Genomic DNA, 14,774 nt, shown 5'->3' on the forward strand with positions numbered 1-14,774 from the left:
TATAGGCAGGTTCACCAGACCACTCCCCTGAAGAAAGGGATGTCCCTCATTTCAGAAAAGATCTTTGGTTAGAGCTGGGGTCTCTCTCTCTAAAAAGCTGTTCCGTGCCTTTTTCAGGGAATCTAAATACATTACAAAAACCGTAGGCCTTATTCTTTAGTGGAATGCTATACTTTACTTATATTTTCTTTACTCTATATTTAACATGTTTAGAACATGTTAAACTCTGTTCTGTTTTATTCAGTTATATTCAATTCAATAAGCTTTTATTGGTATGACGAGAATAAACAAGAATTGCAAAAGCAAATACATATACCTGTTTGTTTGTTTATAGTTAAACGTCGGCTTAGTTATTTCTATTTTCTTTACGTGGTATTACATGCAAAAAATATTCTCGTATTTTGTTAATGTTCATGCGGTATATTTTTAAAATGTCTTTCATTTTAGCATTTTTTATTTTATTTGCTTCAGGATAAAAATTTAGCTAAGGATAAAATTTTAGCTTTTTTAAAAAAATAAAAACATACAAACAAACATGATTAAACAGTTTTTGTTTATAGAATTGTTTCCAGGTTTTAATCTTAACGAAAATAAACAATCTCCTTAATGATAATGTTTATTTCCTCCAAATAACTCCTTCAGTTGTATTTATTTAATTTAACCCAAAACTCTAATATACCTATTTGGAAGGCTCTGCATCTCTTAGGCTCTGAAACAGCCCCGCACACATACCGGTCATTTTGGCTCAATGACCTTTGCGCCTTCTGCCTTTCTGGCTAATTTAGACCAGATGTATTCTCCAGTAGCCTGTAAAAAGGGCTGGAGACCCTTCTGGTCAAATGCTGTGTTAACTCATTAGAGTGAATCCTCCGTGTCTCCCTTCACTCCTTTGGGCCCAGACAGGATAGCCTTATCTGATAAAAGCCATGCATTCTAAAAACCTCCTTTGACTTCCCCTTACCCATGTGTTGTTCTACCTTGCCTCCATGCTGGGCCTGTGAGCTAGGGCCCTGGGACATCCCTATGATGGGAATACATGAGGACAAAATAAGACCAAGTTTTTGTGCAGTACTTCAAATGAACAGTACCATTAAAATGTAAGGATGTAGTTAATGCATACCCTATAAGGAACCTTTCAAATATTTATTGGAAGTATACATGACTTCAAGGCAATGTTGCATTTTTTATTCAACCAAAATACAGAAATGCACATAGGTTAATATGCATTAAAACACACAAACACTTGCACACACCCTTTATTTAGGATATATATATATATATATATATATATATATATATATATATATATATATATATATAGATAGATAGATAGATAGATAGATAGATAGATAGATAGATAGATAGATAGATAGTTGGTTTAAGAAAACAAAAATGTGAAAGGGCCATATAATCCAACTGGATGGTGAACAAAGTACTCATATAATGGAAAGTGTCTGGGATTTAAACTAAAGAGGGGTTAATGAATACATTTGTAAATGATCATGGGGTGTAAATTAAGGTATAGTAAAAAAAATAAAAAGTTTGGTTTAAAATAATTATTATTATAGGACATATACAATACTTTTGGGGCATTAGGACCCTGCAGTCACGGGTGAAAACATTTCTGTCTAATCTTTTGAAGGCCGCGGTATATTCAAGTGAGATAACCACCTGTTTTCCAAACCCTAAAACTAGACTACGCGACTCCAAGATTGATGATTTTGCAAAAGTATCTTCCTATCTAATTATTATCGGCTTTCAGCACACATATACCCCCAGTCTGTTCATTACGTGTAAAATCGAATGGCAGGTTTGCCCCAGAGATTTTTCTAATAAAAGACACTGTGATTAAAGTTATACTCTTGAATCTTGGATCACGGGTTATTACATTATATATATATATATATATATATATATATATATATATATATATATATATATATATATATATATATATATATATAATGAGTTACCATTGATAATATCTAAAATATAAATTATAAAAGGGGTCATAACATCTGGATGTGCAAACATTAGTTTTAATCAAATTAAAAAACATAACGATGTACAATGCTCCTATAGTTTTAAAAAAAATCGAAACAGTAAAACGTATTAATGATTTGCCACAAACCATCAGAATAGTTTGGTCGTGTAGGATTCTGTTGATGATAAAACACGTACAATCATTCTCTTATTTGCAATATATGACATTTTTTTCAATTTTATATATTTTCTTCTTAAAACCCTTTTTTTAGGGATTTAAACTAAAAGAGGGTTTAATGAATACATTTGTAAATGATCGTGGGGTGTTAATTACGGTAAAGTAAAAATAAAAAGCGTGTTTTAAATAATTATATTATTATAGGAGCTATACAATACATCTGGGGCTTTAGGACCCAGCAGAGCTTAAACGTATGCGCGTTGAGATAACCACCTGTTTTCCAAACCCCTAAAAACTAGACTATGCAACTCCAGGATGGATGATATTGCAAAAGTAACAGCGTGTATATTTCAATGGTCAAACCCAAACGTAACCACAGGGTTGGGACAGGAAAATGTACAATCAGCAGAACTCCTGAATCGAAAATTTTCAACACAGTCGGCATGCTTTCAGCACATGTTGACCCCCCGCCCCTCCAGCCCTCCCCTCCAGCCCTCCCCTCCAGCCCTCCCTTGTTCATTACGTGTAAAATTGAATGACGCATATTCTCGCTGAGTGTGTGTTTCGTGCGCATGTGTGGTGTAAAGGAACCGCCCCCTATTTAAGTCACAGAACAAGTTTTTGGAATCATTCAGCTGCTGCAGTTTGAAGAGCGAGGAAGCAGTGAGAGGGAGAGAATTCTGGCTGTAGCGTTTTGTCCGGGGAGATTTTTTTTTGAAAACGGTAAGAGAGAGAGAGCACTTTTTTCAGAAATTGTACTCTGAAAAACACTCCAAGTTTTACTGTGTATATATAATGTTTGTTTAAATGCTTTTAAATGGTGAATAATGTGTTTTCTTTTTTTTGTTTTGTTTGTTTTTCTTTATGTTTTTTTAATAACTTATTTTTAAACTTTCTCTTTTCATTAAGTGTGTCTTATGTAAAAAAAAAAAAAAAAAGACTTTAATGTTGTCTGCACAAAGCATAAGTTAACATAAGCATTTATAAAAACTTGGGTATCCCACTATTCCGATTACATAAATAACATATTAAACATGGATTTTTTTGTCCATATCTTATAAAAAGATGTGCAGTAAGTTTATAGGTGTATATATATATATATATATATATATATATATATATATATATCAATACCTATATTCAATAAGCATATCTGTCTTGTAACCATCATAAAATCCATGGTCCCCTCATTATATATTCATAAATTCATAAATACCCGCCCCCTCATTATATATTCATAAATACCCGCCCCCCTCATTATATATTCATAAATACAACCCCCCCTCATCAATCAAACTTTTGACAGAAGCTATAGTAATATTACTACTGTTCTTCACTGTGCGACGCAACTCTTGGCCACTGAATCCGACGTCTCTGAGAAACCGGGTTGTAGAGTGTGCCACAAATCCTCGACAACCCACTTCCACTGGGTAAACCCGAACTCTCCATCCTCGCTGTTCCGCTTCAGTAGCTAGCTGAGCATACCGCAGTTTCTTCCTCTCATACGCCTCATCTACAGCATCCTCCCATGGCACTGTTAACTCTACCAGGTGAACAAGGCGTGCTGATCCAGACCACAAGACAATATCTGGTCGAAGGTTAGTTGTGGCAATCTCAGGTGGAAAAATAAGGCGTTGACCAACATCTGCCAGCATTTTCCAGTCTCTAGCAGCTTCCAGTTGTCCTGGGCGAGGATTGGTTTTAACACCTTTTCTTGGTGGTTGCTCTCCTGGGCGGAGGAATGTTGTCTTTTGTGTGTAATGTTTTGATGGAACAGGTGACAACTTATTGGTCATGTTACGCTTGTCTTCCAATGCTAAGGCCAAACATCGCAGCACCTGGTCATGGCGCCAAGTAAACCGTCCTTGGCATCCTAGCATGTTAAACGAGGGCATTTCTCATGTAAGCTACGTCTAGGAATAGATCGTTTATACTGTTCTCAATGGTCCGCATCCCAGCCTGAGACCACGATCCAGTGGTCGAACGGAGATGTTTTTCAAAGTAATATGTTATTTGGAATATTAAAACAATCAAGTTAAATAACGTTTGGATACAAAATATTTTTCAGTGAGGTTAACAAGTAGTCTGTTTACAACAAAAATGCAATCTGTGTTAGGAACGCTATTTTAGTCTGATTTAAAATGGAAATTAAAATGGTATTGAGTGCTGACAACAGTTTGGTATCAGCTGTTGATTTCCTTAAAACAATCTTTTCTAGTAAAATAAAGAAATGTATTCTTTTTAAAAACACGTAAAATTGAACTGTCAGAAGTGGGATTTGAACCCACGCCTCCATTTGGAGACCAGAACACACATTTTCTTGGAAAGACAGAGTCCTTGAGTCTGGTGCCTTAGACCGCTCGGCCATCCTGACAAGCTGCATTTTTTTACAGCAGAAAACCGCATTATTTATTTCAGCACAGACTAGGGTTGTCATATCAAGGCAGGCCAGAATGGGTTTACTACGCACATACCAACTGTTGCTCCATGAATGATGTAATGACAAGTGTAAAAAAGAAACGGATTGAAGCCAACCCAAAAAAGTAAGATTATTTATTTCAATGTCGGTATAGCTATAAACGATGCACGCATTTTACAATAGCAATTGCTATTTGACAATGACCAATAAGTAATTTTGTTGCAATACTGTATACAATGTGAACATAATCAGACTTTGCTCTCTTGTCTCGAAGAAACATCTTCAATTTGTATTTAAAAAGGACGCCCAACGTGGGCCTCGAACTAACGACCCTGAGATTAAGAGTCTCAAGCTCTACCGACTGAGCTAGCTGGGCTGACTGGTGCTCGTTTCTTTCACTGTAACCAACTGAGCTATTAATTTGTCATCTTATTTGAGAATAGTGAATGAAAGAACCAAAGATTCCAAATATAATCCACTGAACTGTAGCTTTATTATCATAATGAAAACAGATTACACATGACCACAGTTCTGTATCAAAATTAAGTCGTAAGTATATGGTTTCCATTGTAGCTACTTACACACACTGCTCTGTTGTCTCCCAGGGTGTTATCTAATAAAACGACATATGCTGTGCAGACATAATTGATTACATAGACTTTCCTGCCCCGTCTTGCTTTCATCTTAGATGTGATCTCAGGTTCTGCTGAGTTCTGCTCCCTCGATCACATTCTGCAGCATCTCGCCTTGCTAATCACTCCCGTATGCTTTGTCGGCTTAACAGGTTGGTCTCTGTGGCGCAATCGGTTAGCGCGTTCGGCTGTTAACCGAAAGGTTGGTGGTTCAAGCCCACCCAGGGACGATGCTTTTTGCATTTCTTAATCACATTAGATAATGGCACTCTGATACGCTGTTATTTCATCCAATTACGCTGAAGAATAAATGTGCTCTATTTTTTTAGTTCAAAATAATACAAAACAAATGTCGTCTTGTTGTTTGCCGAAAACCGGGATCGAACCAGTGACCTTCAGATCTTCCGTTTAATGCTCTCCCAACTGAGCTATTTCGGCTTGACAAAACTGATGTTTCGAGATAGCATTCTTTTTGGCAATCCAGTAAACCTGTGATGAGAAACGTTCAACAGCTCGGCAACACCATAATAGAATCCGAAGCCTATGCGTTTCGAAACTGTTAAGTTTTCTCCCAAATGCGGTTCTCAACAAATGTTTTTTTTTTTGTATTCCTTCCAGAGTAAGTCCAAAAGGCAAACACTGGAACTGGCTGCCTGAAAGTGCAGCGCTTGAACTGCCTCAACAAAAGCTTAGCTCTAAAACGTGTACATTGAAAGTCTATTAACATCTTTAACACAATCATCTGTATTCCAATCCACAGGGTGATCAATAAAGTGACTGCTGGCTTTGTTTAAATATTAACAAGATGTTTTCAGGATTCACGCGTATTCTGAGCAAGCACAATAGAATATGGTAGTGAAAGGACAAGCAAATAACAGGTTTATTGGCTCTGGTCTTGTATCATCACCCTGACTACTGTCCGTAAGAAAGTGGCATTAATAAAAACGTCATTATGCAAGGTTCCCAATGCGCAAATACGCAACATATTTAAACTTCTTCACAATCTTAAACCTTCCCAAATGAATTTAAAATACTTACTGAAAGGTTACGCACATTTTCACTATCTCATGCAAGGAAGTGTTAATATGACTTTATTACCCAACTGTGTCAAAGAAGACTGGTCAACAGTAATTTCGGATTCACTTTAGTTTATTGTGCTGTATCAAAAGAAACATAAAAATGAATCGCATTACAATAAATCTCTGTTTGATCGCTATATAATCAATATGTTGTGTAGGCTAAATTGTATAAATAAATGAACGGAAACAGTCAAATTCAAACACGTTAAAAAATGAAATAGTGCGGAATAAAAACAAAGGCGGCTTTGACCTCGACGTGATTTGAACACGCAACCTTCTGATCTGGAGTCAGACGCGCTACCGTTGCGCCACGAAGTCCAGGTGTAATGCCAGCTTGTTATGCAATGCTAGAGTGTACAGCAAGCATGCCAAACACATGGTAATGCCGACGCTGATACTAGGAAAACACTCGGTATCACCAGGGTCATGGGAAACAGCCGACTCAATACTTGTTCGTAGCCAGCAGGGCTATGAAGTTGTAGGAAGTGTGTTTGATTCTCAGCTTTAAAAGTAAAGAAAACATAAAACAATGCGATTTGCTTTTATAAATTTCATTATTTGAAACGTGGGCATAAACACAGTTGTACTGGCTGGGAATCGTCTCTGGCCAATTACTTGGAAAGCAGCTATGCTGACCAATATATCACCAATAGGGAAAAGCTGGCAGTACTGAGTGACACAGAAGACGGATTCTCTCAGCGCGTCTCCTCTGAATGCGCACTGGCACAAAGGGGCTTTTCTCATCTAATGTTTGCACTGTGTTTTTTGCTGTGTTGATTGCTATTTGTCTATTTTGTTTGGTGCACGGGTGAAACGGAGTTCGTAATTAAAGTATTTTTTGTTTTGTTTATCACAAGCACTGTGCACACGGACCTCAGGTCCCGCCCCAAACAATTGCAGGTACCTGTACACACCTGGAATTAGAAGGGCTTTGAGGAATAAAAAGGGCGAGGAACTAAGAGACTGGGAGCATGGAACTAGGAGATACCGGAATAGGAAAGAGAGAGAAGCTGAGGGAAGTAAACGAACATAAAGAGGACGAGATTAGACAGCGAGTGGTTGGGGTTTTTTTGTGCACGGACAGTGTGTTTCGTTTAGTTATTTTTTCTCGTAGACTCACTCTGGGAGGACTGCGGAATTTGGTGATTGAAGACATTTGAAAAGAGGTACTGACAAGAACCTTTGCGTTCGTGGTTTGTCAGGATATCAGGATCTCTTCTGAGGCCTTCAGCTGAAGCGCAGCACCCTATGGAGAGGGCTGCCCAAACAGGCGTCTGGACAGGAGCCCTAAGAGGAGGTCTGGACCAGAGAGTGGATGACGTATGGTTAAGTGAACAAATACACATTAAAATGCATCTAATGCTCAAAAATAAAACAATAATTCAAATAAACAAACTGTGCAAAAAAAGGAAAACCAGTCCAATTAAAAATCAAAAATCATAAGTGATAATACTGAATAAAATAATAATCAACACATTCGTCACCCGTGACATTACCACCACTGCGATCTTGAAAATGTTTGTATGCCACAGAATTTAAGATCTGAAACGGAATGTTTGGCATCTACAAAATGTCTAGCTAGTGGTGGATGAATATGTTTTCTCCTAATTGAACTTTTATGCTCGCTCATTAATGCGCAATTGTAACTGTCTAGTAGTTTTGCCATCATATTGCAAATGGCTAGGACAAGAAATCACATAAATGACATGAGTTGAAGCACAATCACTTGTAAGATACTGTACTCTTTTTTTTCGTTGTATGGCTTGTGCATTTTCTTAGTTTTAAATGTATTATCACAGGCGGTACACTTACGATTTGGAAAAGATCCAGTAGATTTGTCCAGTACACCTAGATCTCTCGAACATCTAAACGAGTCAGTCCTTAATAAAGACCGTCCGTGTTCATTTCGGCGTTCATGACATTGTCTATACACAACAGCTCTTATGTAATCCTATTGGTATCGAATCGATCGCATTTAATGTGTTCCATGTTTCCAGTCAGTTTGATAGTTTTAATACTGTATTACATTCTGAATATGAATAGAGCTGAATTATTAATTGTAGTAAATGTGTTATGTGGAATATTGAAACAATCAAATTAAATAACACATGTTTGGACACAAAATATTTTTCTTCCTCATAACGTGTTAGAAAATGTAAACAGCAGTTGGAGAATGCTGAAGTCGATCATCCTAGCATGTTAAACGAGGGCATTTCTCATGTAAGCTACGTCTAGGAATAGATCGTTTATACTGTTCTCAATGGTACGCATCCCAGCCTGAGACCACGATCCAGTGGCCGACGGAGATGTTTTTCAAAGTAATATGTTATTTGGAATATTAAAACAATCAAATTAAATAACATGTTTGGACACAAAATATTTTTCAGTGAGGTTAACAAGTAGTCTGTTTAAAACAAAAATGCAATCTGTGTTAGGAACACTATTTTAGTCTGATTTAAAATGGAAATTAAAATGGTATTGAGTGCTGACAAAAGTTTGGTATCAGCTGTTGATTTCCTTAAAACAATGTTTTATAGTAAAATAAAGAAATGTATTCTTTTTAAAAATACGTAAAATTGAACTGTCAAAAGTGGGATTTTAACCCACGCCTCCATTCAGAGACCAGAACACAAAATTCTTTGGAAAGACAGAGTCCTTGAGTCTGGCGCCTTAGACCACTCGACCATTCTGACAAGCTGCGTTTGTTATTGTAGAAAACCGCATTATTTATTTCAGCACACAGTAGGGTTCTCGTATCAAGGCCCGATTGGGTTTATTACGCACATACCAACTGTTGCTCCATGAATGATGTTATGACAAGTGTAAAAAAAGAAACGGATTGAAGTCAACCCAAAAAAGTAAGATTATTTATTTCAATATCGTTATAGCTATAAACGATGCATGCTTTTTACAATAGCAATTGCTATTTGATAATGACCAATAAGTAATTTTGTTGCAATACTGTATACAATGTGAACATAATCAGACTTTGCTCCGTTGTCTCGAAGAAACATCTTCAATTTGTATTTAAAAAAGACGCCCAACGTGGGGCTCGAACCCACGACCCTGAGATTAAGAGTCTCATGCTCTACCGACTGAGCTAGCCGGGCTGACTGGTGCTCGTTTCTTTCACTGTAACCAACTGAACTATTAATTTGTCATCTTATTTGAGAAAATAGTGAATGACAGAACCAAAGATTCCAAATATAATCCACTGAACTGTAGCTTTATTATCATAATGAAAACAGATTACACATGACCACAGTTCTGTATCAAAACTAAGTCGTAAGTATATGGTTTCCATTGTAGCTATTTACACACACTGCTCTGTTGTCTCCCAGGGTGTTATCTAACAAAACGACATATGCTGTGCTGCCATAATTGATTACAGAGACTTTCCTGCCCCGTCATGCTTTCATCTTAGATGTGATCTCAGGGAATGCTGAGTTCTGCTCCCTCGATCACGTTCTGCAGCATCTCGCCTTGCTAATCACTCCCGTATGCTTTAGCGGCTTAACAGGTTGGTCTCTGTGGCGCAATCGGTTAGCGCGTTCGGCTGTTAACCGAAAGGTTGGTGGTTCAAACCCACCCAGGGACGATGCTTTTTGCATTTCTTAATCACATTAGAAAATGGCACTCTGATACGCTGTTATTTCATCCAATTACGATGAAGAATAAATGTGCTCTGTTTTTTTAGTTCAAAATAATACAAAACAAATATCGTCTTGTTGTTTGCCGAAACCCGGGATCGAGCCAGGGACCTTTATATCTTCAGTTTAACGCTCTCCCAACTGAGCTATTTCGGCTTGTTCAATAAGTTCACTGTACCTGTGTATTTGCATGGTCCAGTATAAGAAGGTACGATTTTTCTGGAGTTCTTGGTCGCTCAGTTCAGCACCAGTCATCATAGCTGAAAAACAACAGCAATAGGTACCTGGTATGGTAACTGGACCACATATCATTTATATCAACTGACTGTTTTCCTCCAAATATAATAATGCCAGTATTTGACATGTTATGATAGTTACAATCAAAGAAACTAAACCACCGTGCTCCTTCGCTTATAGCTGTACCACCTTGAGAACGCCCGCCCTCATCTGATCTTGGAAGCTGAGCAAAAGCTTGGACGGGAGACTTCCTGGGAATACCAGGTGCTGTAAGATTTTCTTTCTGCAGGCACATATTCCCCACATATTTCTAATCCTGATAGCTCCAACTGGAAATCTATATATACGGCTTCTCTATTTTTTTATGGATTTCTCAGATCTCTCCCCCCCCCCCTTGGGATTGAACCAACAACCCTCCGGTCAGGAGTCCAGAGCCCTAACCACTACTCCACACTCCTGCCACACTATTAGAGTCACTGTTTCCCAGCACACATCACAGTCAGCAGCTCCTTCCTCCAGAGACCACACTAGTGTTTAGATGACTCTGTGAGGAGCCTTGTGTTAACAATGGGAGAACTGGGCTGACTGGGGAGGTAACTGCTGCCTATTTCCATTGTCTTATTACTGTGTTATTACAATATGGAGAGCAGTGGTGCTCTGGCTCCCTCTTGTGGTCAGTGTGAATGATGCAGTGTGTGTAGCTTGGCAGGGCACTGATGCCTGTTTCCAGGCTACACAAACACAGAGGGATTCAATCAAACACTAAGTTCACAGTTTAATAGAAGAGTGGATTAGTTCTATTTGTATATGTGTTCTAAGAGCTGCACTTCTGTTTCAATAAGTGTCACAGACAGTTCTATGAGATCTGAGCTGTGAACACAGGTGGGACTTGATAGGGTTGGGTGACTCACAATACAGTTAGATTATCCTTCCTGTAGTTTTATGTTTAGCCTCTCAGTGCTTTCCTGCTCTTTAGGAGGGACATTAGAAATCTGTCTGTTCAGAATGAACTGGCCCATAAGTGTTGAGACATCACTGTGACATCACTGTGAGCAGCTCCTTCCTCCAGACACAGACCACACTGTAGTGTTTAGATAACTGGGTGTGAGGAGCCTTGTGTTAACAATGGGAGAACTGGGCTGACTGGGGAGGTAACTGCTGCCTGTTTTAATTGTCTTATTACTGTGTTATTACATTATGGAGAGCAGTGGTGCTGTGGCTCCCTTGTGTGGTCAGTATTAATATCTGCAGTGTGTCTTTTGTAGATCAAATGAATGGATGCTATAGTGCTGCTGACAGTAGTAATCTCCTGCATCTTCAGCCTGGACTCCACTGATGGTCAGCATGAAGTTTGTTCTTGACGTGCTGTCAGTGAATGGAGCTGGAGCTCAAGAGACTCGGCTATTCAGTGAAGAGAAGAGGAGTTTAGGAGCTCCTCCGGGTTTCTGCAGATACCAGGCTAGACTGCTGGTAAAACCAGAGCTACTGGATTTGCAGTTCAGAGTGACACTCCCTCCTATAGAGACAGACTCCACTGTGGGACTCTGAGTCAGGACAATCTGACCGCTGGATTCTGAAAATAAAAACACAGAACATCAACCCACCGAGTCAACAGCCTCGTCCATTAACTGCATTCCACTGTGTGCTGAGGAAGCGCTGATATTAATAATAATTCATAATAATGAGGATTTCTTACCATGAGCAAAGAGTGCCAGTGTGCAGAGGAGGAGCCCCAGTGAAGCCATGTTCTCTGTGTGTCTCAGTGACTGTGAAAGGGCTCAACTGTCAGCTTTAAAAACCCTGAGCAATGGAGCAGTGCAGTTATTCTAGCTGCTGTGTAGAGCAGTGAGGCAGGCACAGGTATGCAAAGCACCTTCCTTTATACAAATCCTGTCCCAGGCAGTTAGATGAGATCTGAGCCGTGAGCACCAGTGGGGCTTCATAGGGTTGGGCCACTTTTACTGTTTTCTTCTATTTTTACCCCAGTCAAAGCTCTCAGTATATCACTGCTGTCTAATCTGTGTGTCTGTCTAAACTGACAAGAATGTTTGTGTTTGTGTCATTATTTCAATCCTATTGAGAATTAAAGGGTATGTAGTGCCCTACCCCTAACCCTAGTGTTATACCTTCCCATGTGTTGCTGCTGCTGTACAAGTAATGGACCTGTCATTTTTCTTTTCATTGTTCTCATTTTGACAGCTTCTTACTCTTCTAAATGGAACATCTACTTCACTGTCTTTCACAGGCCTTTCCAAGATGTACCTTGAACTGCTACAAGTGCGTTTTCATGATTTCAATCATGCTAATATTTAACAAGCCAGGGGAAAAGGTAGAAAACTCATGTATTGACTCTTTGTCAACTCATTTGTAGACATGCTCATTCTCTAATGTCATTTGTAATCTCAAACAGCATTTCCTAGCTGTGTGTTGCTCTGCAGTCCCAGTTCTTCCCCATGTCTGTGTCCTGCAGCCCCTGAATCACTGCTGCTCTTCATGAAGCCCCAGAGTGTGCAGTATGGGGCAGGGGGTCAGTGTGAGGGGCAGTGCTGCACTGGGTGTGCTGGGGAGGGGCTGGGGGCACTTTTAGATTGTTTTGAAATCTGTTCATAAATATTGTGCTGTTCATAAAGGAAGGGTTGTGGCTGTGAAAGGCGCTATAAAATGAGCCGTGGTCACTGTGTGAAGCCACAGAATCCAGGTTTAAAAGAGCCCCCCTCTGTGAGGCTGGAGCAGTGCAGTGTCAGTGTGCAGAGCTGCTGTGTTTGCAGTGAGCTGTGTGATGTGTGGAGTCAGTGGAGCCCTTTAGGGAGCTGGAATACTGGACTGACACTGAGAGAAGAGGGGTTCCACTGTGCACGACTGCTCTTCACTGCTGCTCTGTTCTTGGCATTCTCCATTCTCCCTCACTACTGCATCCCAGCTCCTGATTGAGGGCTGACTGGATTCAACTCATTCCTCTCCTGTGTCTTTAATCACAGACACTGGCTCCCTTCAGTCCCTGCTCAATGTTGAGGAGCCACAGCAGATCCTGTACAGCTGCAATTACACTTTCTTTAGCTTTGAAAAAGGGACCTGTGGCTTTTTATATCATAGCATTCATTCATTCATTTCTTAACAGCTTCCATATCCTTAATTAAAAGTTTAGTTATCAGGATTCATGAACATCTTCATATGAGAATCAGATAGAAAAAATGTGAGTTACATATTTTCAATTCTTTGAATAATTGAATGATGTTTTGGAATTCCTGAATACATTTAGAATAGATGGTATCATCACTACATTACTAGATGACCCTGTAGTCACAACAAAATCAGTTTGTTTAAATAGACTGGAGTAGTGGTTAGGGCTCTGGACTCTTGACCGGAGGGTCGTGGGTTCAATCCCTGGTAGGGAACACTGCTGTTGTACCCCTGAGCAAGGTACTTTACCTAGATTGCTCCAGTAAAAACCCAACTGTATAAATGGGTAATTGTATGTAATAATAATGTGATATCTTCTAACAAAAATAATTTGATATCTTCTAACAATTGTAAGTCTGCTAAGAAATAAATAATAATAATAATAATAATTGAATCCATACCTACATGTAACTGTGTGTTGTTATTGAGCTCAGTGTGTTTGTGTGCAGTTGAGCTCCTCCACAGGCCGTGTCCCGTTTCATTGCCTTCACCCTCAGCACCTGCAGTAGGTCCCAGCTGCAGCAGTGCAGTCGCTGTACAGTCCAGCTGAGGGAGGTTTTTGTACGGGTGTGTAGCACTGTGTGAACACCCAGCTACTGCTGGTGTAGTGTCCACTCTGACAGTAGTAATCTCCTTCATCTTCAGCCTGGACTCCACTGATGGTCAGAGTGAAGTCAGTCCCAGATCCACTGCCACTGAAACGAGTTGGGATCCCAGACTGAAGGGTACTTGCGAAATAGATCAGGAGTTTGGGAGCTTCTCCAGGTTTCTGTTTGTACCAGGCTAGGCGGTTGCCATTGCTATCGCTGTACACTGCACTGCTGACTTTACAGCTCAGAGCGACTGTGTCTCCTGGGAGAACAGATTTCACTGCTGGAGTCTGAGTCACAGTATACTGTCCACTGGATTCTGAAAATAATAAATAATAATATAGAAAATTATTGTAAATGACTTAATTAAATGATTAAATCACATTCAATTTCAATCCTTTTTCTTTCAGTTTGCCTGTTCTATATTTAATACTTATATATTAAGAATTATCCCACAAATAGATTTTTTAAAAAAGTGTTTTGCTAAATGATTCTTACCCTGAGTGCAGATGACAAGTGCCCAGATGAAGATGCTGATAAAAGTCATTGTTGTTGTGGATTCTGTTGCCATGAAGGGCAGCTTTCAATCATGAAGTGTTAAACTCACAGGGCTATAAACACTCCCAGAGCACTGAAGCATGTGCTGCCAATGCAAAGTGTCTTTTCTATGCAAATTGTCTTCCTTGGCACAGCAGCCACTTGTAGCCAAGCAGTCGTGTAAACACAGGCTTGGTGCTGTGTGTTCTGACAGAGCAAGATTAGCAGTTTAGCATGAACACTCCCAGGACAGCAGGACTAGACAAAGAACAGCTTTAATAGGAGCATA

The 14,774-nt window shown here is 39.3% G+C and overlaps 6 non-coding genes and 1 gene segment (V, D, J or C); 2 read left to right on the top strand and 5 right to left on the bottom strand.

The window, feature by feature from the left end:
- Positions 1 to 4,424: 4,424 nt before the first annotated feature.
- On the bottom strand, positions 4,425 to 4,535 carry trnal-caa (transfer RNA leucine (anticodon CAA)). Its single transcript has 2 exons — positions 4,498 to 4,535; positions 4,425 to 4,470 (listed from the first exon to the last, which is right to left on the bottom strand). It is a non-coding gene; the product is annotated as a tRNA-Leu (tRNA).
- Positions 4,536 to 5,368: 833 nt separating this feature from the next.
- trnan-guu (transfer RNA asparagine (anticodon GUU)) lies at positions 5,369 to 5,442 on the top strand. Its single transcript has one exon. It is a non-coding gene; the product is annotated as a tRNA-Asn (tRNA).
- Positions 5,443 to 6,537: 1,095 nt separating this feature from the next.
- Positions 6,538 to 6,609, bottom strand: trnaw-cca (transfer RNA tryptophan (anticodon CCA)). The gene has a single exon. It is a non-coding gene; the product is annotated as a tRNA-Trp (tRNA).
- A 2,264-nt stretch (positions 6,610 to 8,873) lies between these two features.
- Positions 8,874 to 8,984, bottom strand: trnal-caa (transfer RNA leucine (anticodon CAA)). Its single transcript has 2 exons — positions 8,947 to 8,984; positions 8,874 to 8,919 (listed from the first exon to the last, which is right to left on the bottom strand). It is a non-coding gene; the product is annotated as a tRNA-Leu (tRNA).
- Positions 8,985 to 9,328: 344 nt separating this feature from the next.
- Positions 9,329 to 9,401, bottom strand: trnak-cuu (transfer RNA lysine (anticodon CUU)). The gene has a single exon. It is a non-coding gene; the product is annotated as a tRNA-Lys (tRNA).
- Positions 9,402 to 9,815: 414 nt separating this feature from the next.
- Positions 9,816 to 9,889, top strand: trnan-guu (transfer RNA asparagine (anticodon GUU)). Its single transcript has one exon. It is a non-coding gene; the product is annotated as a tRNA-Asn (tRNA).
- A 1,771-nt stretch (positions 9,890 to 11,660) lies between these two features.
- On the bottom strand, positions 11,661 to 14,517 carry LOC117965211 (Ig kappa chain V region K29-213-like). The segment is given in 3 exon segments: positions 11,661 to 11,751; positions 13,937 to 14,267; positions 14,447 to 14,517. Coding segments are annotated over 3 exon segments (471 nt in total).
- Between the last annotated feature and the right edge of the window lie 257 nt (positions 14,518 to 14,774).

Source organism: Acipenser ruthenus, chromosome 32 (genome assembly GCF_902713425.1).
Source record: "Acipenser ruthenus chromosome 32, fAciRut3.2 maternal haplotype, whole genome shotgun sequence".
Classification (NCBI taxonomy): Eukaryota; Metazoa; Chordata; class Actinopteri; order Acipenseriformes; family Acipenseridae; genus Acipenser; species Acipenser ruthenus.